The sequence below is a fragment of the Aphis gossypii genome, chromosome 2 (assembly GCF_020184175.1).
Source record: "Aphis gossypii isolate Hap1 chromosome 2, ASM2018417v2, whole genome shotgun sequence".
NCBI classification, from domain to species: domain Eukaryota; kingdom Metazoa; phylum Arthropoda; class Insecta; order Hemiptera; family Aphididae; genus Aphis; species Aphis gossypii.
The window spans coordinates 65,008,859-65,036,123 of NC_065531.1; the positions used below are offsets into that span (position 1 = coordinate 65,008,859).

The 27,265-nt window shown below is 28.3% G+C and overlaps 1 protein-coding gene across 8 annotated transcripts; it reads left to right on the forward strand.

Annotated features, from left to right (window-relative positions):
- The first annotated feature begins 16,027 nt into the window (after window positions 1-16,027).
- LOC126550159 (piggyBac transposable element-derived protein 4-like) lies at window positions 16,028-19,052 on the forward strand. Of its 8 annotated transcripts, none has more exons than XR_007604202.1 (5): window positions 16,028-16,702; window positions 16,755-16,853; window positions 16,958-18,208; window positions 18,334-18,533; window positions 18,646-18,911. XR_007604202.1 is itself a non-coding variant. In XM_050201191.1 (5 exons), exons 1-4 carry the CDS (start codon window positions 16,473-16,475, stop codon window positions 18,679-18,681), a joined length of 1,941 nt encoding a protein of 646 aa, XP_050057148.1. In that variant the 5' UTR covers window positions 16,034-16,472; the 3' UTR covers window positions 18,682-18,715; window positions 18,876-19,052. The 8 variants fall into 8 exon arrangements, 7 of the variants coding, with proteins under 7 accessions (XP_050057149.1, XP_050057147.1, XP_050057146.1 ...); XM_050201191.1 differs by having other exon boundaries at window positions 16,034-16,702; window positions 16,958-18,533; window positions 18,646-18,715; window positions 18,876-19,052; XM_050201192.1 differs by lacking the exon at window positions 18,646-18,911 and having other exon boundaries at window positions 18,334-18,576.
- The last annotated feature ends 8,213 nt before the right edge of the window (window positions 19,053-27,265 follow it).

Below are 27,265 nucleotides of genomic sequence, written 5' to 3' on the forward strand. Positions count from 1 at the left end.
AATGTATAATACAGCAGTAGTTAGTCCCTGACGGGTGACGAAGATCTTAGGGCTTGCGTTAAAGCAGTATTGTTATTTATTTCAAAGTCTGTGAATTAAATTCACTAAAAAACCAGGAAATCCACATACATTGATGCATTCGAAAATAGGTAAATATTCACTGATAATAATAAAAAAAAAAAGTTAAATAGAATAAATTCGAAATTATGTTTATGACTTGACACGTACCTACCAATAAAACAAATAATAATATGCATAAAATATAACAATTTTAATATTATGGAAAAAAAAATATTATTTTTCGAACGAATTTATGAAAAATAATAAAATATTCTTTGAATTATAGGTATTGGTAAAAATTTCTCCTCCTAGTATGCAATAAAAAAAATTACTAAATAAAAACAGTAATAGTTGTTTGTATTTATGTATATTTATGATTTATGAATTAACGTATAAGATATACAAAATAAAATGTTTTACGTAGATAACAAGAATACAGTTTCTATAATATAATCATTTATTTTGAATTCGTCAATATGTAAAAATTTGAAACTCTGTTTATACGTATAACATACTATATTACTGCAAATTCCACTATATTATTCATATAATGTGATGTATCATACTGACATATCAACCATGGATATGAAACGTAGTTTTGAAAATTCCTTGACTAAAATATATTATAATATATTTCTTTATCTACTAAATTTATTTTTACAAGTTTGTTAGGGAAAACGTTACAGCATAATATTACATAAGTAATGTTTAGAAAAAATATGATTCAACATTTAAAATCTAATATGAATTAATTTTGTATTAAGTTGTGTATTACATTGATTGTCATTAAATAATTTTAGTTATATATTTTAGATTCATTAATTTCTTGTCTGAATTCTGAAAATGTATTTTAAAGTTGTTATAATAACTAAATAATTGCATGGGTATGTATAATATACAATAGACCTAATATTTATTTATAAATATAATAAATTGTTAAGAAATAATTGGCATTATGTAAACACTTTTTCTTATGGTACTACTAACACGGGGGAGGTGGGTGATAATGAAAAAACTAATGATTAATAGTTTGTACATTTATCAGAACTCTCTTATTTTTCGCTTTATAAATTCATTTTTGATAAAATCATTGTATACAAATTGGGGGAAAAAACGTGAGTTAGGTAAGACATTTTGGAAATTTGTTACTATTATATACCTTATCAACACAATTTTGATAAATTTAGCTTATTTTGGAAAAAATTAGCAAAACGTGTTTCAAAAATAAGTCGTATGATCGTTGAGAGTATTCAACACGCGTATGTACACATACATAATAATATATTATATTCATTATAAAATATAGGTAAGTGTTAGAATTCAATTTCGATCGCGTGCGTTCTCGGCGCGAATCGTATTTTTTTCCCAATCCTCTCGTGCAGTTAGTTTTCTTTATTATTATTATCGTTGCCGGTTCCAAAATATTTGTTTCGAATGACTCTTGAAATTATTATTTTATCATAATATACAGTACGTGTTTCTCGACCGTTAAGTCTACGACCAGAGTCTTAATAATAATATCTCTGCAGTTCGTTGTTGTTTTCCCATTCGGAATTGTAACATCGCGGTTTACACAGTAATTTCGTAACACCGGTTATGTGAACTAACACACACGCACACGCATAATATGTATTATGTTATAATATATTGTACATAGTATGTACGAACGTATGTTTTTCAACCAAGGTCAACTATATATATTTTTAACTATAATAATAATAAAAAAATGATTTATAACACTCTTGTCCGTTACACCTTTATATAGGATGGTTTAATATAATGATTATGAATATTGAAAAAGATTCGTAATGTCTACTAAAAAAAAAAATAATTGATAAGGTTGCTAGTAAAAATATCTTTCTGGGCTCCTGGCTAAAATGTATACATCATAATTCATAGCATCATACACGTAACATTCTAATGATTGTAATGTTGTTCGAAATTAAAATTAAAAACAAAAAAACAATATAACAATACAATTAACTGAATACCTATACAGTGTATTAGAAAACTTGTTCTGTTAAATTATACGTCAATAGATTAATATAAAATGTATTAACAGAAACTTTTAATTTTTAATAAATTGCATCACATTATTATGTACATAAATATAATATATATTATATAAGGTGATTCACCAAACACACTCACTCCCATTTTACTCTTCAATAATTTTATTAGTTTTATAATTTTTAAATATTCTTTAAGAACATGTTTTTAAATTCTTGAGATATATTATACAATTAACGAAGTGTTTTGTGGAAAAACTTCTATTTTTTTAAACGGCAAGACTCCTTTTTAACTATAGATTATTCAGCGCATGATTTTTCTGAAAACGTTGACATTTCAAAACAAAATTCCAAAAAGCAATATTTTCGACTTATTTAATTTTGTGTAACAAGATCGATTTTGGTCTATGATAATGGATTAGGAAGACGTGAATGTGATGTATAGTCATGATGATGTAACTTTTATAGTTGTATCGAAAATTAATCAATTTTTCATTTTGGTATTGCTTTCTGTAATATTTCTGATGAAACAAAAAAAAAAACTGTTCGTCCGTCCCTGTTAGTTATTAGTGGTGGCGGCGGCTGCCTACCGTGCAAATTTCATTATATTTTGAAATTACGTGAGCGCGTCTGTTATTGTATACGCGACCCTCCGAACCAAAAGAAATAACAATTATTTGTACGACGGTTGGTCAATTCATACACATATTATTATTGTGTTATAATAATATGTGATATACGTACGATACGCGTTATTTTTGTTCATCATTGTATTTCGGCGTCGAACGATTGTTTGAAGGAACCACGTATAGCGGCGATGACGATTGTGCGGTCGTCCGTAACCGGCAAACGAAAATAAATGAGAAAATAACACTAGTCCTCTCGTTTGATTTCGTTGTGCAAACTAAACACTCACAATCGACAGATTCTCAAGTTGGAAAACATCAAGGAACGTAGAGTGCTCTCGTGGTGCATTTTAACTGATGAAGTCGTTGCGTGGATATTTCGGCTTGAGATTCGATTCATTGATTAACATGTTTTATGTTTGTGGTAAAATTTCAAATGTCAATGTCCTGTGACGAAATTAAAATCATAAACGACAGAAAGACAAATGTATAACTGTTTAATGCAATTAAGGTATGCATTTACTATATTTGTATTAAATTAAAACAAACAATTTAGATCAATTTAAGAATACAATTATTTTTTTAATTAGGCATTTAATTTATCTTACGATGCAACAAATTGACCCGTTTCCTAACCCTTTATTCGATAATAACATGTTTGTTAACAAACATAAATGCATATTAGTTCTTACCGTTTTTTATTATTATTTATTTATATTGTTTTATATATTAAGTATATGTTTTAAGTGTCACGCGTATTTCACAGATGTGATATGTAAAAATAAAATTGCTCTTAAAAAAAGTGACTATAATATTTATTTAATAGAGTTGAGTAGCCAACTAATTAAATATTATATATAGGTACGCACTTTTTACGATTAAATTTATTTCTTTTTGCTATAATAATTTTCTGTTTGTACTTTAAAACCTTTACGTAAACTACATTATTGTGCTGCGCTATTAAAACCCTTTTAATATGTATGATAAATTATAGTTATTGTCATTCAAGTAGGAAGTCATCTCATTCGACATATGTCATTTTAGACGAAGGAAACGGGACCGCCTACATAGCGAGGGACTATAAAAACTATACAAGCTTGTTTAAATTGAACTCGGGCATATTGAAATAACTAGACACTAAAAAAAAATATATATATTATAATAATTTTTTGTCGGCTACCCTTTTTTATAACCACGTTTTTTTACTTCAAATGATTTATAGTAGTGCACTAGTGCGGGATACTTATATACACAACGCGTTATTGGTGGCAAGAGGTACTTAAAAACGTGATGATTTACAGGACATTTATTATTGTGTTTAAGTGTTGGTGCGTACTGGAATTTAAAAAAAAAAACTCCAGGGGAATTTCCACATAAAACGATTCGTTTCATATTTACGGAATTCTCATTAGTTATTATTATTTATATTGATAACTTATTGTAAAATAATAAGATCAGGTAAAAAATGACCATAGACATGCATCGAGTGTATTTTGATGAATTCCAGGAATAACAATACGAATATTTTTATTTTTTATGCATCAAGTATAATACAATAATAAATCTCTGAAAAGCCAATCATTTTTTAAAACAATTGAGTTTAGTTACAAACCAAATATTCAAACGATAATTTCCATGACTATCATTGTATAACATAAAAAGTAATTCGCCATTAAAATTCAGAATAGTAATAATATTTTATTATTATTGCTGTAGACGTATAATAATTTAATAATAATTAATAACCCTTTCATTGGGAAAAGTTCAAAAGTCCAATCTAAAAGTTTAACAAGTTTAAACAAATGATATTGAGAGAACTTTATTGGTCATTTTGGCTGATTAATAAACCGATTAATTATTACGCATGGTCAGCAATATAAAAATAGCAAGAGGTAATATTATCGAAATAACAATATTGAAGTCGTAATTTTTGTTTTATACGCTTGATACAAAATCAATAGTTTATATTATAATATTATTCTGAAAATGATAATGATGTCTCTAGTTATCATAAAAATAATGTTAACATAAATTTAAAATAATTTTAAATGGTAACTACTACAGTGAAACGTAATGTGTTTTATTTTATTATGTTCTATAATAATTATTAATGTTTTCTGAAGTAAAAAATAAGTACATATATCAACTTAAACTTTTGACATTAAACCAATTCGATGTAGGTATTGATATTATTTTTATTTAATTAAGTACTAAAACTAATATTAATAATAATAATAATAATCAAAAACAAAACAAAAATATCATAAATATGTTTAAAATGATATGTATAAATTGTCAATATTAAATTAATTAATTTACTATTGGACGTAGAATTCTTTTTTTTATTTTAAGGTGTTTTTTATTTATTTTATATATACCTGCAAACAACTTATAATAAAGGTATAACTTAAAAAAAAAAACTTAGATAATAATAATATAATTAGTAATTAATGTTTTTCATGAAAATATACCTTAACGTCCTTATAACCCCACAGGTAGTTATACGCGTCAAATCAACTTAATATTTTGTTTTTAGAATCGCGTGTAAACATTGAAAAAAAAAATTAAAAATTGGATAGACAACTATAATTGCACTCGTGTCGTTCACAAAATATTATGTTCGAAACGAATTACGCGCCTGAGATGCGTGCTCAATAACACTTAATTCTGTCTACATGTTCCTTTTGTGTGTGAAATAAAAATTGTAATTGTCAGGTCAAATCGTCATGTTTTATTAGTGTTATAAGAAATAGAAAAATAATTAGATATATATTATAGGGTTTAGAGTTATAAGTTATAAGGCTGTCTATAGAATTATCAATTATTCAAAAAACAAACGTATTACAAAAAAAAAAAAGGTTCATACGTCAAAATAATTTCACCTATATAGTCTTATTTTTTTCATTCATTCTTTTATTGAAAAAGAACAGTTGCAACTTAGCCATGGTTTCAAAAAAAAAAAAAAAAGTAATATTACATTTATATTATTATTATTATTATTTAACAGTTATTGAATTAAATACAATTTTACTTAGAGGATACTTCGAGCGCTTGACATTCTTCGAAATCCTAATATAATGTTCAATTTCAATTTATATGAAAACAAAAACTAACAGCTTTCAGTTATGAAACCTTTACTATATATATATATATATATTTTTTTTTAAGAGGAAATTCTATTTTCATTAGTTGATTATCCATAGTATTGTTATTTGTTGAAAAGTAGTGAGTTCGAAGAAATACGAATTCATTGGTGGAGCACAATAAATAAATAAAAGCCAAATACAATACAGCTTTTTCAAATGCATACATTTATTTTTAAATTTCTTGATACCTATATTCTTGACGTAATTCATTATGAAAAAAAATAAAATATAATATAGCATTATCCTCTTGCATTATTGTGTCAAATAAATGCACATCAGTATTTTTATTCTTAAATTGTTAAAAATTACAATAATAACGTTCATCGAATAATAACATATTATATTATAATACGTAGGTAGTCTTTTTTTTGCTCACAGTAAGCATGTTATAAAGTATTTTTGTTTTCGTATCGATATATATATATAATAATAAAAATGATATGTAACTGTTACTAACGTTTTCACGACTATGCGGGACGGTGATGACGCTCGCTTAAATTATAATATGCTGACGATTTTCTTATTGCAAGCTATAAAACTTTGTCAAAAGGGGGAATTATATAGACTGCAGTGAAGTAAAAACGACATCGATGGGTATCTCACGTATATCGTATATTCATTGTTACCTATATATATATATATATATATGCGTATAGTTGGTAATCGTTTTCTTGCGTCTCGCGAGTATAAAGCCTCAGAGAAAATAAAAAAAAAAGATTCTTTTACAACGTTTTAATTATTATTATACCATTATATTGTATTATTATTGTTATCGTGCGCTGCAGCAGCTCTGGTTTCGACGTCTTATTATTTGTATTGAATATTTTATTTCGGTCACACACGTGTGCGGTATACGGTTACTACAGGATCGCAACCGGTCTCCTCTCGCCGTGTCCTGCTCCTGCCGCTGCTACAGTACCTACCTACCTATTTCACAAGTGTCATGTTACGCTCGTTTTGCCGGCCAAGACCTGAAAACAGCGCGCCCTGTAGACTTGGTGTAGAGGCGATCCATTGTCCCGTCGAAACACACTCATCGTGTGGTTTTTAAGAGAACGACGACGGAATATTATTATTATAGCATTATTATATTATTATATTATGTGGGACGAGGGCGAGTTCTTGACGTACCATTCAAGTGTCATCGCCACAGGGATAGCACAATCATACGACAATAATAATAGTTGTAGTCGGTATACCTACTACGCACGAAAACGGCGCAAATTGAATGGAAGTAGAAACGATTGTTTGCGAATGTTTTTTTTTTGAATAGGGTAAAAACGCGGTGACGGTGGTATCTGCTCTTTTACATGCCTCATGTGTACGTTTATGCACGTCCGTTATTAGCACAATACGGCCGAAAACCACGCGTCTGCGGGTCACCTGTCAGAACGTCAAGATGTTCTCATAATTTTTTCAGCTCCGAATCGAGACCACTGAATACTACGAATGTGCTCTCTATAATTCAAAAATATAATATTATCATAATATAGTTTTACTTTAGGTATCTAAAGGCCTGGTGTCCTTGTCATGTCAACACCGTGTTAAGATCCCGCGAATATAAAGAATACGAAACCACGTGTCATTTCTTCGACATACAGGGTGATTCAAATATGCACGCGTCTCGTTTAATTCCTTTAAAATTACAGTTATAAAAAAATCTGATATTTGGTATTTTTAAATATACTTCCATACTTCAAATTCTTGAGGTTTTAAAGAACGGGCTCTCATGTTTTGAAAAACTATTTAAACCACCGCAATCTCACTCCTTAAATACATTAAGTATATAAAATAAAAAACTCTAAGCTTAAATTATGGTTTTAATAAGTATGATATTTGAAAATTCCAAAAATCAGAATGAGTTTATTATTTAAGAAAAAATGGAGGTAAGTATGTTTGATGAATCACCTTTTACAATATCATTATAATTAATACCTATGTAGCGTCTTCGAAGAACGTGATCAACTACAAATATTTTATCGTCAGCGTGTTTTATCAATTCGTAAATCTGACATAGATATTATATTTACGACCAAATTCTGCTAACCGTTCAAGGGAAAAAAATCGAAATTCTTCAATACATCATAAATTATCCGAACACACACACACACACATATATAAATAAATATATTTGGTATATAAATAGCTAGTCTATAATATATATATATATATTTACGGACAATAGAGTCCCGTGATAAATGGTTCGACTTCAGCTCTCGGCTAATCTATTCTTTCCCCGTTTCTAATGATGCCGCGCAATCTTACCCTTTTTCGTTTCTATTTTAGTCGTGAAAAATGTTCCCATTGCATTGATGAACTTCGTGGTTGAAAAATCATTTAAAAATGTTGACAATATTTAACAATAGATTTTCATAAAATAGAAAAAAAATATCTACGCAAATAATAATAGTACCTACCTACTTATTTTTATTTTTAAATTTGGGAAATTTATCAAATTGTTATTAAAACTTTTGTGAAACACAATGAAATAAAATATATAATTAAAATCACTGTCTACATTTTAAACAGCGGTTTAGGTTAGGTTCAGAAAAGAGTTTATTTTTGTTGCTTAAAAATCTGGTATAATAGTAAGTTGTAAACTTTTTCAATAAATCCAGCACAACGCCGAAAGTATAATTGCAAAAACGGCAAGCTGATTTACAGTACTATTATTTTCACCTTAAATTACATTTCTGTTAGTGCGAGGCAATTACTAAAAACACGGTACGCAATAATAAGGAAGTTTTCACTATAACCACCACATAATATATATACGATAGGTACGTATTATAGTTAACAAAATACAAATAAAATATTATTTCCGTAATAAAATTTAAGTTTATAACTTATAAATCAGTGAAACGCGCGTTCTATGTTTCATAACAATATATAGGTATATATATATAATATCAATGTGAAACAAAGAACAGTGTTGTAGATATTGTGGACAAATATTAATTATATTTAGGAAATTTCGATGTAATATTGTCGTACACGAATAATTTAGATACATCTTTGTAGACTAAACGTGCACGCCATCGGCTTTTCCGGAAATTTGAAGATGAGCCAAAGATTTTCTCGTTTTAAATGAAATGATAGCTGCTGCAAATAACACCTGCAGCAAGCGATTCTGTGACAAGGGCGATTCGAATCCGAATTGGTTTCACGTAATAATGTATCGAAAGCTCGTGCATGCATGAATATATCCGAACCTCTATCGTGGCTGCGGTTTTTCCAGCCAAAGAGCGTCGCAGCGTGTTGCATCATTGATAAGCCGATACCGTGACATCTGGCGTATTCACTCATGAATAATATAGTCCAGGCAGTTACACCGAAAATCTATTTATTGTTATTTTTTTTTTACTTTTCTACCTTCCAAATCTATAATGCAGTAGTATAACGTGCGCCTTGTTTGTTAGACGGTAATAATTATTACAAATATATTTTTAAACCGTTTTCCGCTGAAAATAATGAATTATCAATGAATGCACTTATTTTTCAGTATACATTTAGCCTATATTTTATATTTTTCCGTAATAATAATTATAAAACTCCGGTTTTTTTAATAATCATAAAAACCTAAAAATATGCATCAAATAATATGATCTTAAAATTTACACAAATATTAAAATATACACAAAAGTTTGAATTTTGTTCAAATGCAATTCAGTTATAACTTCAAAAATATCAAACTTGTTTAATTTAAGTTTATATAATTATATTATATAAACGCATATTATAAGACAAATATTTGTTTTATCTGGAAGTCTAGACATAATACGAGTATAATGTTTTAATAACAAATACGCTCGTCGATAACTGGAATACCAGTTTTCTGATGAATTTATTGAATGTATTTTGTAATTATTTTTTTTTAATTGTATTTTTATAATTGTTTGAACCTATAGCAATAATGTACCTATTTTATTTAAAATACTACTAGTCGTGGTTCATGCGATAGTATAGGTACTTATTCCATCTGTATACTAAGAATTGTTACTTGTTACTTGTTCTACATTTTAGCAAATAAATTGCATTTAATTATTATTATTAAACGAACATATCATTATAACTTATATTCATTCTTTCACTTTTTTGACAATCACACCGTACACATTATTTTTTCCCTGTATTTATGTTGTTAATATATAGTTGTTTGGCTATTCAGATGCTGCATAAGCTCTAATATATATATATATTACACATATACTATATTATACATATAAATATATGTACATGAGAACTGACCTTTCACAAACTGCTTCCTAATTGTTGGTTATGTATTCTGTTGAGTGTTGCAATTTTTGTATCAATTTTAATGCTTCCGACCTAGTTCCTGTTAATCTCGAGTTCATTGAATTAGCAGTAACAATAATATACTTGCGGCATTATAATTGTTGTGAGCATTGTTTATTATAAAATATATACTTCTAGAACAATCAAATCGTTAATTATCAAATGTCCATTCGATTGAATATCTTATGTATGTATTTTTAAATAATAATCTATAATCGAGCATAATAAGCGGTTGACCTTATTTAGATTTAATAAATATTAATTTAAAAATATTTATTGATATTTCACAAGTGTTGTCATATTTTTCAATTCTAATACAGTATAATAATTATACGACCGTTTCAAATAAACTCGGAGAATGGAATTTTAAGATATTTCTCTACAATATAGTAATATAATACTTTGATCGTAATATTATGTACCTTCTTAAATCATAAATAATTTTTTACCCTGTGCATGTATAGTAATATAAATGCAATTTTATATTATTTATTATACGGAATATCTTGGAAATACCTATTATCATAGTAAATTTTAAAAAGTCCCGACAATAATAATATTATATATTATTATTATAATAGCGTATATTCATATAATAATATATTTCTATCTCACTGAATGGCGCGGACGTCTTGGTCCCGGGGAACGGCATAATGAGTGAAAGAAAATTTTACTCGGTCATTGTGAGCCACCGACGAGCGAACAAAGAATTCATTTTACGTCACTGCAGCAATCGCTTAGGTCTGCTTTCTCACCCTCAATATTCATCTACAAAGAAGCTATATAGCTGTTCCTAGTATGACGGACGGGGCTGACGCTGTGTGTATAGGTATGCCAGCTACGTCTATTATTATGTCAGCACAAACAATGCGCCAGTGCTTTCGCCGTTTCTTGCGCAAAATCTAAGGAATGGAGGTACAATTTTTTTTTTTTTAAACACGTTAACATCAAGTTATGAGTACAATTTTTATAATTGGAAAATTTCAAATAAGACTTCTGAAACAAGACATATATTATTTCGTATGATATATAATGTGTTGTGGGTGCGAATAGTACAGTCATATAAAGTGTGGGAACGGAAAAATTGCATTAAAAAAGAAATAAAGTTTATACCCCGTAGGTATAAGTATATTATATATATATATATTATAGTGATGTGTATTTTTATTGTCGCTTTAAAAGTTAACTGAATAAAATTACGTGTAAATTATTGTAAAAAAATGTTTTTTCTCTGCGTGGGAATATAATTTAGTCTTAATTAAGATATATTTAATTGAAAAATATTTATATACAAAAAAAAAAAAAAACATTATTTATGCGATTTAACAACTTTTTATTATTATTATCATTTTTTATAGACATTATAATTACCGGTTGGCTTAGCTACCTTTAAATATTATACAAATGATACATTTTAACACGGTTTCAAGAAGTTGAATAATATATTACTGCAGCGGCGGATGATATTGAGAAAGTACATTGCTTATCTGACGCGTTAAATTGCGTAAATTTTAGTATTATATATGATTGTGATGGTTACATATTATAGAATACGTGGATGAAATCTACTCACCTTAACGTGGTTTTACCTGGAATATATTATTTGAATTAGATACTATAACTTCTTTGTTATAACAAATAATTATTTTAATATATTATGACACCGGTAATGCTACAATTTAGGTTGAAAAAATAGTTTTTTTTTTTAATTTAATAAAATACAATTTGTAATCGTGATATAAACAATGTTTTTTTCATTATTGCTTGAAACGATTATTTTTAATGATTTTTTTTTTTTTAATTATTAAAAATGAATTGATTAAAACATTATACATTTAAAAAATAAAGTTCTTAAAAATAAAAAAATGCAAGTTGAACATAATTGAACTAATAGCGTAGTAATTCGTCTATTGTACAAAAGTAAAGTAATATAAAATATAAACTGCTACTTATTTTTGTGTTAGATTGTTTTAGTGAATGTTTAGTGGCTGATGAATTCGATTAGTTTTTCAACGTCAGTGCTGTTACATTTTATGTGTTGTATTGTTGTGCTATATTTTGTTGTTAACTTCCTGAAGGCTGTGCTTGCTATAGAGTTAAAAATACCATTTTGGTATTTTTTTTTTAATTTAAAAATAAATTATGCATCCACATTGTATCCATCATAATATTATGTTGTTCATACTATTTTTAATTTTGTGCTATAATATCATTCAAACGTATTTGTTAAAGCCACATAAAATGTTTTTTTTTTCAATTTGTTCAATAACTTATACAAATATGAATTGATAACGATTTTATACAAATTTTGATATTCTATAGTTATTATAAAACAAATGTGTGACTACATATATCGCATTTTTAAATTATAATCAAATAATCAGTTTAGGAGTATGCTTAACCATAAAACACGAAACAAATTTAAAATGTATTTAAAATTTAAATAATATAGCCTATGCACAAAGCGTGCTACTATGTTGATGTTCATTATTATACATATCTAGATAAAGATAACACATTCAAAATTACAATCCATTATCATATGTTCACTGTCTGATAAATATTTAAGGAAAATGTTTCTATGTCAAATAAAACAGCGTCATTCAATACAAAACGCTTATAATTATTTATTAATTAAAAGTTGACATACGTATTTTATTGGAAAGAAAATTTTATTGAAAATTTAGAATAATATTCTCAATCATAAAATTCTTAAATCTGTAAAATTTATATCACTACAGTATATTCTTTAGTGGATTATAAGAATTAGACAATTTGAAAATAAAGTCTTTTATAACGTTTAAAAATTGTTAAAAAAAAGATTTTGAATATAATATTCATAGTTAAATGAAAAAATGGGAGTGAACAAAGTAAATCACCCTATGTTATATATAAGTAACAAATGTTACTTCGCTATCGGACTGCAAAAAAGGTGTACCGATTTGTGTATCCAAATACCACTTGTAACAAAAACATCGTAAGTTTTATTTTTTTGGACGGGGTAAAACGGTGTAAAACGGAAGGTCCCAAATACTCAAGAGGGTTGAACCGGTTTTGTGTAGACTGTGGTGGGAATAATTTCTAAGGATGGGTTTAACGAAAAAAGTGCACGGGTGGGGTGGCACAAAACGATGAAATATGGGTTTAACAAATTTGCTAAGCTCTACCGGTTCATGCGTATCGAAATGATTGGCACCTGAAAGGGGTGGATGTGATCCACGAATTTTGTACGCAGCGGGTGCGTAATACGATCGAAGAGGCGGGTGGATAATTATAATATGAGCTCATCGTCTCCGATCGGATTTCACCTGCATGTATCTATCACCAGCACTGTATGGTATAAAAGTTATTACAATATGTATTGAGAGCCATTTTTCTCCAAAAAATAGATTCCGTTTTCCTTCACAAAAGAACAGGCGAGTTTTCATTCATCACCACATGACTACATGCCATGTATAAGTATTTAATATATATAATTATAATTTTTGCTGCTATAGTTATTATTAATTGACAAAAGCATTTTACGATTTTTCTTTTGTTTTTATATTAGAAAATAATAGTATTTTACATTCTAACAGTTATTATTATTTAGATAATTAAGTAAAATGGACAGTGGAAGTAAATGGTACCTCTTCATTGGAAAAAAATGGATATGGCTTAAATTTTATTATTTATAGGTTTTCAGTGTCATGAACAGTATGATAATAAACATTCAGCATAAACAACCAGCGAAATGTAACGTACTTGACACGTTCGGGGTGCCGCTTAAAAATAATATTAAAGTTCAGAACGATTCGCATAGTGTTAAAAATATCTGCAGATCTGTATTGCGTCATTACAAACATAATGTCAAAAGTTCCTATCGATACTAATGCTGATAAAAAATGAATTTAATGTCAAAAGTTACAAAATAAGTTTTTCACAAATCATCGTATACTTAAAGTTTTTAAGAAAATTCCTACAAATTATGTATGAGCTGTTTTTATGAAAATACTTAAAGTTTAAAAGATATTTTTGAAAATCCTTATTGGTGATCTTTGACCACTCATACATTTTTTTTAGTAATACTAGGATCGACTCATTTATAATTATGACTTAAGGGTATATGTAACGATTTTCAACTCTATGCCAATTATCCTAAAATAAATTATTATTATTTTTTTTTTAATATTTTAACTAGACTAGTAAAGTACGAGTATACCGTCGCGCGACGGAGATCGAATCTGCGTGACTCGTCTAATTTGTATCGGACTAACGATCCGACGGTCCGACAAACAACTATTCAATTACTGGTACATACCTATATACATATTATTATAGTCTTGTTTAAACACGCACTCGTGTAGTATAATATTATATAATATTATTAATAATGTATGCCTCCCGCGATGACTGTTCTTTTCTTCGTACATCACCGATAATAATATGGCACGACCCCGCGGGCGACGTGAAAAATGAACGCTGCGTATGTACGACAGCCGCTTAGGTACACAATATAATATTATTTTATTATACAGTTATACTATATGTTTACTACAACACGCGAACGATATGACATCTAACCCGGTGACGGGTGTTCGGACGTGAAAATATTATTATATTAGTCGCGACGGTCACAACGTTGAAATTCATAAATTAAAACGAAGAAGAAATGTATAAAGACCTTCGAAAATAATAATAATAATAATAATGATTCCATTGCCGCGTATCCCGCCGCAGCAGCGTCTGCGAGGCCTGCAGACTCGGGGGTAATGACGCGTGACAATCATTAGGCGGACGATGACGACGACGGTATCTCTAAATCGTATATAATCATATAATAATAATATATATATGTATACGTATAGTGAGAAAATATAAATAAGAGAATTTCTTTTTTTTTCTGGTCGTGCGCACGGGGGTCGAATTATTTTGAAGGGTCTTCGGTAAATCGTGTGAACGAGAATCGTACTCGCACTCGCACGCACACATACACACATAACGACCACGCCGAACACGTCGAGGGCCGCTAGAGCCTTACTGTCCCGACGCCGCGATGTCTCGACTAACAAACTTACCGACCCTCGTAGCCGAATATTTTAACACGGGGTGATTTTATTTATTTTAATATTTCATTGCCCGGATCGCGAATAATCGTCGTCGAATTTTTTACGATCAATTTGACGCCACGACGAGGGACCATGCGGACGTGAATTCGTTTACTATGTATGTGTGTGTGTGTGTGTGTGTGTATGTGTGCGCACTGCACGAAATCGCTTATTCGTGTCGTCGCCATTAAATAATGTTTATTTCGGCACGACCATAAATAATAAATTCGAAACAACCACTTGATTAATCGCTATAATAGGCTCCGCGAATGAGTGCAGAGATTTTAAATAGATTCGTATCCCGAACGAATGACCGCATATAAAAGCATTATAATACGAACCGAACCCATTCCGGGAGATTCATAAAATGTCAAAACATCCATTATCCCAAAAACTATTTATTGTTTAAGAAAATATTTTTATTGTACGTAATTTCGAGAAGTTAGAAAACGATTTCTTTGAAACAACAATATTTTTATCGTAATAATTGTTTTAATTATTTTATTGTTCTATGTCAACGTAAGTTTTTATCGAATCTTAGATAAGTTGTTAACGATTTACGAGATAAGATGAGTAGAGTTATACACTGAGATATTTCCCGAAATATAGGTTTATTGCTCCACTCATATAAACTTTAAATACTTGCAGGTAAGTCATAATTAATAAACTATTTAAAATATATACTATATGGTTCAAAAAAATAAAAAATTATAAAAATATAATTTTTCAATGACTATCTCTTTGAAGCATGGTGGTAAGTTGTATTGACCACCTATTTTTTTAAATTTTTGCATGGTGGTCATGACTACTAACCACCTCAATGAAATAATTTTATCTTGTTCACGCATAGTGGTTAATGGAATCTACCACCTCAAACGGTTAGTAAATATACTAACATTTTTATTTATAAATAGTTGTATTTTCCCAACTGTTTACATTTTGTGTCATAGCGTACAATACACGGTATTGCAGATGTTTATCTTTATCGTCACCGATGTATAAATTAAAAATACAATTTTTGTTTGTAACATCTTTGGTATATGTATTGATAAGTATATTTTTCATTCATATCAGTTTCTATCGCCTAGCAACAATCATTGGCATAAAAGTTAATACTTTGTAGTGGTATCCAGCAATAACCACCATTCAAAATAATATGCACATTATTGATAACTGATAAGCATTTATAAATATTTAAAAATCATTATTTCGCTTTGAAGTTTGAATCATATTCTTAAAATTTCAAAAATGTCGCGTCATACAAGATTGTCACAAAAAGATGTAGTTCAATATCTTGAAGAAGATTTTCCTTCAGGTTCTGAACTAGAATCAGATGCCGATGACACTGACGAGGATCCAGATTATGAAAAGGAATTTGTTTTCAATTCTTCGGACAGCGAATCTGAAGATTTAAATAATATGAATGATATTGTTTTACCACCAAACTCATTAGAAACTTCTGTATTTTCAACATCAACGTAAGTTTGCGAAATATAATATTATAAATGGTACTGAAACTTATTTTCTTAGGACACCATCTAGGAATAGACCAAATACTCGTAACTCTGTAACATCTGTCCATTATGAACAGCTTCAAGAAAGTTTGGAATTTGTGTCTCCAACTCATTCGTAAGTATACATAATATATAAACAATATAACAAAATTGTGGTGATATTTCATATTAAAATTATTAGTATTATTATTTTGTTAATATTTTTATTTATTTCCACAGAAATGTATCAAGTCAAGTATCAATTGCTTCACCATTAAATTTAAATATAATCTCACCATCACCTTCAACTTCAACAGTTCAATACAATATACAGAATATAGTAATTCCTAACCAACCTCTACAAGTGCCTACTTGGTCTAAAACTGTTTCTATGTTTGAAGAAGATGCATTTAATGAAAATAATGTCGGAGTTACAGAATACATAACAAGTATGTCAGATATTACTCCAACAAATATATTTTTAAAACTATTTCCTGAGTCTCTTCTTGAACATATTTCATTTCATACAAATTTGTATGCAACCCAACTTGGAAAACCGTACACACCTACTACACCAAATGAAATAAAACATTTTTTTGCAATTAATATGTTTATGTCATTGAAAAAACTTCCTAGCTACAGAGACTACTGGTCAAGTGCCACTGATTTCCATGATAGTTTTATTTCTAAGCTAATGCCAGTGAATAGATTTGGGTGGATTCTTTCACATTTACATTTTAATGACAACTCTTTAAAACCAAAAAGAGGAGAAGTAGACTATGATAAATTATATAAAATTAGGCCACTTTTAAATTGTTTGAGTGAAACATTTAAAAAATCATATCGTCCACATCAAAAATTAGCTGTAGATGAAAGTATGGTAAAATTTAAAGGTAGGTGTTCCATGAAGCAATATATGCAAAATAAACCAATTAAGCGAGGCTATAAAATTTGGATGCTTTGCGATCAATCAAGTTATAACCTGAAATTTGAAATTTATACTGGAAAATGTAGTAGCAATGTAGTGGAAACAGGTCTTGGAGCTAAAATAGTATTAAATTTAATGAATGAATTTGCTGGCAAAAATCATATAGTATACATGGATAATTATTTTAGTAGTTATAATTTATATGAAATTCTGAAACAAAATAATATTTATGCAGTAGGTACAGTAAATTCAAACAGGAAAAATTTACCAAAACTATCAGATGATAAAAAAATGATGAGAGGTGACTTTGACTGGAACACTAGTAATACAAATATCACAATGTGTAAATGGAGAGATAAAAGAAGTGTTCATTTACTTTCATCACGTTCATTACCTCAAGAACCAATTTCAGTAAAAAGAAAACAAAAAGATGGAACAATTATAAACGTACCCTGTCCACAAGTATTAGTTGATTATAATAAAAACATGAATTATGTAGACAATTTTGACAGATTAAAAGGAGATTATTCATTAGACAGAAAATCTATTAAGTGGTATATGCGGTTAGTGTTTCATTTTGTAGATTGTGCAATAACAAATGCATTTATTATACATAGGGAACTACCTAATGTAGAACATTTTAAAAATAAAAATTTCAAAAGAAATATTTACAATACACTTTTATCAGAACAATTAGTGGCGGTTTCCCAAAAATCCAAAAAAACATTATCTCAAGGAGGCCCTGCTACACGGAAGCCTTATATAAACCAAAGTATTAGATTACAAAGTTCCAGTCACCAACCTCAAAGAACTACTTCTAGGCGTTGTGGTAATTGCAGTACTAAAAAAAACCCTGTAAGAAGCATTTGGGAGTGCTCAGTATGCAAAGTAAGTTTGTGCATGAAAAAGTCAAAAAACTGTTTTCAAGAATTTCATTTAGCAAAAGGTAAGCTGGTAATAGTTTACTCAATTGTTTATTGTGTTTTATGTTATTCTATAGAAAGATACATGTTCAGCTGCTTCCTATGACATATAAATTATTTCAATAAATAATATATATGTATTATGTGGTAATTATTTAATTTGATCAATGTTATGCTTTTTGTGTTGTTTTGTGCTTTGCTACTAAATTGATATGCTTATGTATTGAATATAATATATTTTTGCAACTTTTTATAACATAATAATTGTTTTTATTAATTTATTTAAAATATGAATTTACATTTTCAGATGTTTGATTATTAATTGGTTATTCAAGTACCTATCCAACAGAATTCATAAGTTGTTATTATCTATTTTATCTATATTATTATTTTTATTTTATATTACGTTTGTTAATAAAGAAGTTTGAGTTATAAAAAAAAAATATGTTGTTTTGTATGCATGGTGGTTAGTGTATGTAACCACCACTAAAACTTAAATAACTTTGTAAGTAAATTAAATTTTACTAAAATTGTGGTACATATATCATTTATTGACCCATTACTATAAGGTTTTTACAAAATTTTGAACTTTTTTTTTTTAAAAAGTTTCTGTGCATTTAGGTAGTGAATATTTAGTTTTGACCCGTGCTTCAAAGAGCTATTACATTATAATGACAAACGCTTTTATGATTAAAATATTTTTAAAAACTTAATATTTTAATTAAAATAATGAGTGTCTTGTATTAAATAAGTTAGCCAGGGTAGTATAATCTGTTATATTCTCCGATTTTATAGTTAGGTATTACATTTTCACATTTTCACGAGAAATTTTTTTTCTTCTTGTTATCAGTCATACTTAATAAGTATTACAGGCACATTATTCTTTTTCTCACAACGGTAATCAATGGAAATAGGAAAAATAACACTGAATATCATAAAAAAGTAGATAGAGGTATTTTTATAAAATTGTTTATTCGACGAATGTGAACAATATTGTTATTACAAAATGCGAATAAACGATTGCTTAAAAAAATTGAAAGCTCTTTATTTGAAATAAAAAAGGGTGAAAATTCCAACGGACTGACCTTTGTGGAAGGTTAGTGCGATTTTTTAATGATTGCAATGTATTTAGTCAAAATAATTTCATTATAATCTTAAAATGGAATTCAACCCATTTGTTTTTAGATTGCATAATGCTATATTAAAATGTTTTATTTTACTCAATTTAATCACTTAATATCTTTCGATTTTCATCTTTCAAATATTTCATTTTTCTATTTTTAATATACTTGACGATTTAACACTATCTTTTGAATCGCAGTTTAATATTATCAATAATCACTCATATTAATTTAAGTAAGACTTATGGTCTAATAATTTTAATGTTTTGTGTGACGTATGATGACTTTGACAACATTGATTTAATGTTCTAACGTATGCACATAGAAACGTAAAAGGACACGTATATATATATACCTATGTAAATAAAAAATGAACACACATAGTCATTTTAGAATCAATATAGTTATTCCACTACACTTCACTTTAAATCTAAATATTCTTTGTTTGTTTAAATAAGTGACGTAAATATATATATGTATATATATATATATATTATTACTTATGCATGAATATATATTTTTTGTTTTTTCGTTTGAATAGGAATATTTTAGATATATTTAAAAAGAAAAGTGTTTTTTTTTTTTAACTTAGAGTATTAAAATGTAAATTATTCATATAACTGTTAATGCTACTACTTAGAGTGCACTCACGACAATATAAAATTATGTTATTATAACATTGATGACGTCATATGTAAATATGAAATTCTTGATAAAATTTTACTCCTAAATATTATTATCTGTCAAACCTTCATGGAATATGTGACCTTTTTGATAATCATCTCGCGAGTCTCTTACTCTTGCAGAGTTCAAATTCGCTATAACGTATCGGTTGTAATCCAAAAATTGTATTACGTTATCATAATTTTAAACCGATAAGGTCCTATCCGATTGATGGCGATGAAAACCCAAAGAAAATCTATAGGTACCTGTCACTAGCAAACTCCACGCAGTCGTCTGATTGTCATGCTCGTACTGCCTGCGGGAGGACTTTGGAATCTCAAAAATAGTAACTTCATTATTATATCATATTGGCTATGTTGTATTTACGCACACACACGCGCACACATACACAAACACACACACATATGATATACGTATGCTTAAAGTCCCTCCGGGTTATTGGCCTCCTCCTCCGACCGGGAAAAACAATCACCGGGTTAACGAGCGCATATTTCCGGCAGCGCGCTGCGATTTTCCTCCGAAGCGGTGTCGCGTGCGGCGCTCTTTTTGCGGGACGTTTGGGTCGCGTGCGCGTAGTTTGTAAAACGATAATTTGAGGACCATTCACGTGATCGTAGCCGAGTGAACATTATATAATATATTATATTATCTACAAACCGCCATACGACAATCAACGAACGATTGTGTGTAGTTGTGGTGCGGTCACCGTCCATCGTCTTTATCCGATTTCCATTGGCATCGGAGTAGATATGATGGGCGTGTGCAGAGTCGAAGGTCTGGAAAAAAATCATTCGTATTTATGTATATATATATATACACATTATATTATATGTATATCGTATATATTTTGAAAATAGCTCTTCATCGTAGATATTTTTCGGAAGTTCAGTATTCTATATTTACAACTGGAAATAGAACTTCACTACCGCATATACAAATTATGTACTTTCTTCGCAACAAAATATTTACTATTACTTATCGAACCTGATGAGCAAATCATTCTCTAAGGTAACTAAATCTATAAAATGTCTGCAATTTATAGAGTAGAAGATGCATCCTCCAAAAAAAAAATATATTAAAATTATATTTCAATGACTTTTTAATAACTCAGATTATAATACAAATTAGTTAAAAAATTAGTTATTAAATATGTTTCATACTACAAAATAAAATATTTGTATAAAAAAATAAGTATTAAAAGTAATAGTTCGTACATATTTATTAATTTATATGATAATGTATTATCCAAAGCTTTTTAAGTTTTTTCTCATTCCTTTTTAAGCTCAATAATTAAACTAAAAATAATTAAATAACATAAATACTTACATTTTATTATAGATATTATTGTTAAATTGTTGTTTGAGTGAATAGGTATAGTGTTCTCGATTTGTCGTTTTTCTAAAAACTCATTATGGGCGAGTTTTATAACACGAGTATCTACGATGTACGTGTCATAATTTTTTCTTCAGCGGCACATGACTTGACAGGAAATTAAAAAAGTAATTAACTAGACTCCCCGTCGAGAAACGAATTTATGACTCTATAGTCTATGTATTCAAACACCATTTTAACATAGGTGATACGCACGAGATATTTGCGTATCGACCGACGAATAGCGTATAATATTACATCCGTCATGCGTCTTTCGTTCGCAAATTTTGAAGAAAAACAATCAAAAATTTTCCGAGTCTAGTATTATTTACTTCTTTTATATAAATGTTTATTATTTCGTGACAAGTGTACACATAAATCAAAAATCGCTGTAAGTCAAACGTCCCACAACATCCCAAAAACGCGATTTCTGATCTACTCGTAATTCAAAATCGAAACTCTAGAATGATTTTATTGTTATTATACTATTCGATACGTATTGTAAATATTCGTTTTAAACTTACAAAGTTCCCGTATATATGTACACAAACCGACTCGTGCGAAGTTTATCCATAAATTTCGACCCTAAACAAAATCCGATTGATACAATGATAACGCCATTGTTTTTTCCACTTTTAACTATTATTAATCATATAGTAAAAATAATTTAATGCTTATGATCAAAAATTTTGAGCATGCATAATGATCCGAACGAACAGCTGACGTCCCAACATATTGTAATAATATAATACCTAAATAATAGTATACTAATATTATGATTTCGTTAAATTTTTACCGAACGTGTAAAACAGATTAGTATATTTTATTCATCTTTAACATAATGTACACTAAACCGATAACGTTACATCTTACATTCTTGATGGTTCAGTTGACGTAAATTGATTTTCACTAGAGGTGAAAAACACCTATACATAAACATAACTTATGGCTTTTTCTGCGTAAAAATAAGCACTAGAACGTCGTCCGTGATTCTACGAAGCATAATTATTTTTTTTATAAAAATATGAATTATATATTATAATAATATCATACACCACTACTGGTAGGTACTACTCTAACTAACAGTCGTATATACCTCATAGTGAAAACACTAAGAGACTAATACATGCTAAAAGCATATTATTATAATGCTGTCGACTAGTTTTCAAATAAGCTGGCATTCAACAACAGATCTAATGTCGATATTAAAACAATAATTTATTATATTTGCTTCGATCTCTGCGCGTGTATAGTGGTGAATCGGTTGTCCAACGGACGTTGTTGTTATTATATTATTATTATTCATTGCTGCCTCCGTATTATCTGGCAGACAAACGTACCTATACAATATCATCATTAAACTGTTGTAGTCAGTATTCGGTATATATATTATATAAATTACCACGACCATTGATAACGTTGTAATACGCACACCAATAACGATAATAATAATAATTATTATTATTACGGTTTTCCTTGCGCGGAGGTCGCCGGGAAAAAAATACGGCTTGGCTCGCAAACCGAGTGGAATGGACCGTAAATGTTTCGATAACGGCGAGCCAGCGTTGTTTTTGCGCCGGCCCAGACCGCGGAACGGATGTCGTTGATGATAACAATAATATTCAATCGAAAGCTGCTCCACGCAAATCGAGTCTTGTGTTTACATCATTTTGATCGTCGTGTTTGTATCCCTAGTCATACCCGCTTACCATAAACTTAAACAGGCTTACTTAAGTGCAGTTATTTGACGGAACAACACACGATGGTTATATTTTGTTTTTTTTTTTTTTTTTTTAAATATTTACATAAACCAACTTTCTCGGATTTTAAATTTGTTTGTTTGGAGTAAGCTTAAAACTACTGTAATATAGTCGTAATAGTAAAGTTGTTGGTTAGCAGATTTTTTATTTTTTGTATATTATTTTTATTGACTTTATGCAGCTCAACGGGTTGTCCAATAGAGATGACTTATACATTGCATTATTGTTCATAAAAAATAATATTTGAGGTATAATTATTTTATTATTGAAAAAAAAATTAATGCAATACCTAATATATTTAAAAATATTTAAAAATCGGTAAATATTTTAATTGTTTCGAATATGACTGACGAAAAATTGATTTAAATAATTTACTTATGAAATGGTATACAATCATTATGAACAACTTATATAAACTGTGTATATTTGAGTAAATCATTAAATGTGATGTGCAGTTAAATTTGAATGTTAATAAATTATAATGTTATATTCATGTTTCTTAATAAACATTGTAGACAAAGCTATATCAAAAAAATTATGTAAGGGTATATTAGAATCATATATTTAAAGTTTTTGAGAATTTTTAATTCTCACTTTAATTATGATATAATATCCAAAATTAAGTATTCCAAGATTATAAATACTAAAAAACAATAATATTATTACCCGATATAGGAAGTATAATAATATATTGTATATATATTTGAAAAATCGGATTGTGTTTCGTTTGCACGTAGAAAATAATTATTTTTCTTAGTGCGGCTTGGTACGAACACGATAGTGGAAGGGTATGTTATGAAGAAAGCTTTAGGTATATATCACGATCTTCGTGGCCCTCAGGTTTATATAATATATATATAAACACAAACGCGTACAGCTTTGGCCAGACGTACATTGTCTTACAGCCATGTAATTCTTACATATACATAATACAATATAATATTATTACTTATGGCTGTGCTGCCTAAAATCCACAGCGATCCGTCTTGAATGTAATATATCATCGTTATACCACGGTTTAACCCCTTTGCAGGGATGCGCGATACGTTTAATAATTATTATTCTCTGCCTCGCCTGCTAACCACCCAAAAAAGAACGGAGACATCGGATATCCGGTAAGGGTTCTTATTATGACACTGTTTATATAATACAATTTTCATATAATATACACGAACGCTAGTTTTGTAGCTTGTAGGTCGTGTTCTGCAATTTATGAAGCATCCGCTTGGTTTTTTTTTTCTTAAGAAATGTTTCGTCGTTAACGTATAATTAGTTGGCCAACATATTGTTATATATCACACTATATAAATGCACGAAATACAAAAATTTTTCTTGACCTATAACTAAACTATTATTCATATCATTATAAAATATTATACATTTACAATATATTCTAATCAATTAATGTTCATTAATTTTATATTAATATTAGACAAATAAAGTAATTTATACAATTAACTTTTAAAAAATACAAAATACAAAGTATTAGTTAATTTAAATTACATTTTTATCGTTTAAAATAAAATTAGTTAATGTCTTAAAGTTGTATTAACTTGTAATCCAGTGCAAGATTGTGTATGGTGGTATTTTGAACTTAAAATGCACAGCGTTTACGAAACTTGACATTGATTTGTGATGCAATTAGTGATGAATGTACGTTTAAAAATAAACCTGAAAATGTATAAAACCTTCTGGAAAGAAACGAAAATAGCCCATAAGTAAATATAAATTCATCAAAAACGAAAAAATGGTTTTTAGAGTAAAAGGATGTAAAAGAATGGTAGTCTCAACTTATCTTATCGGCATTCGATGTACATAATATGTCATCGATCCACTCAGAAAATTTATAAAACACCTAATAACCTAAATCATACAATTTATTTTATTACCCAAAATATGTTCTATCGGTAGATTTAGTTATATGAATAATCTATAAGACAAGACATTTCTTAAAATATAAGTGTTTAATCGCTTAACATTAACATGTAAAAGTATTTTAATATTATTTTACGTAAACAATAGGTTTACGTGTTTTCGATTTTTTTTTATCGCTGGACGTGTAGATAAATAAATTAATTTAATCGTACTTTCAATCGTCACGGAAATTGTGTTACAGTAATACTGTTCAAAAATACATGCATCTTGAAATTAAATACAAGGTTTTTAATAGGCGCTCATTATTCAACAACTCGGTTGAACGCAGGCACGCACAATCATATATATATATATGAGCTCCACCAAACATACATATATACATATAATATACATCTACGAACCATTGTACCGTTGATTTGATTCAAAAACTAATTACGTTCGAGTGTGTATAAAACTAATGAATAAAGCACTTAAAGCAAGACCACTTAATTAAATTTCAGAAATGTTTTCAGTCCATATACGTAAAGATCGTGAAATTTTATTATAATAAGTATTATAATATTATATATAAATTTATATTATTACAACAATATAAACGGCAGCAGTTTATTATGTCTGAGTCTCGACCTCATTTAAACCGAAAAGAACTTACCCAGTAATACACAGTATATTATAATATTCCCGTTGAAAATATTTAAATATCTGAGATCGGTAGTTAGTACAAATATTTATCATGGTATTATAGGAATAACTTAATTAAAATAGAAATATATGATATAATTAATACCAAAAATAACATATATTATAAATAGTTATAAGACTTGTGCAATAATTATAATATTATAATATATATTCATTGAGTACTACTATTTTATTACTATTTTATTAGATAATAATGATTAAAAGGTACGCTTAATATTTCGTTTAAATCAATCACACTTAAAAAATAATATCAGATAAATTATCTGACGTATTATATAAATAATAACTATAACTATATAACTCATATATAACTCGCATACATAAAATAGCATATAATTAATTAATTAATAAATTAATACATTCAAATATACTAATAAAGAGACGTTCTGCTCAAAAAAGTTCGAATGGGTTTTTTTTTTTACAATACGATTCGTAAGTAGGGAATCGAAACACTGCATGCAGGAATCAAACAGAAAGTCGAAAAGTAACAAGAAGACATTTGTGACTTATGAGTTTGACAAAAACTTCCAGGAGATGACGGGAAAATAATTGAACTCAAACAAGTTAAAATACTATTTCAATCGGTAGCACGTGATCTTTAAAACTATAAAAAAATATACGCTGACAAAAGTTTATTTGTGAAAATGAATCAGAACACCAAAGAATATTGTTGGATAAGACATCGAATGACTTACAGAATAAGTTTGTTTTTATAAATATTTTAATACTGCAACATAAATTATTTTTTAAATTTCAAAAATGTTTGTCATAAAATTAAATTAATTTTTTATTGTCTGCTTTTAAATTATTAAATTAATTATTTAAACTAAAAAGATTTAAAAAAAGAGTGGGGTGTGTAATAAATATTTATTATTTAAGAATAAGAAGAAAAGTGCAAAACGCTGTTCAAAAATCAAAATACTAACCGTTGTGGAAAAAAAAATCATGTTAATTACTATAGGCGTATTAAATTATTATAAAAAAATTTCCCAGATAATTTATATCGATAATATGATTTCACAGACCTTAACGTCTTATGTAAATCGCAAAGTTAATAGATTATTGTTATTGTTATTGTTTTTAGTACTAAATGTGTTAATTAAAAATTGGGTATATTGTTGCATTATTTTAAAAACAAAAATAACATTTTATATACAAATATACAATATATATGTATATATATT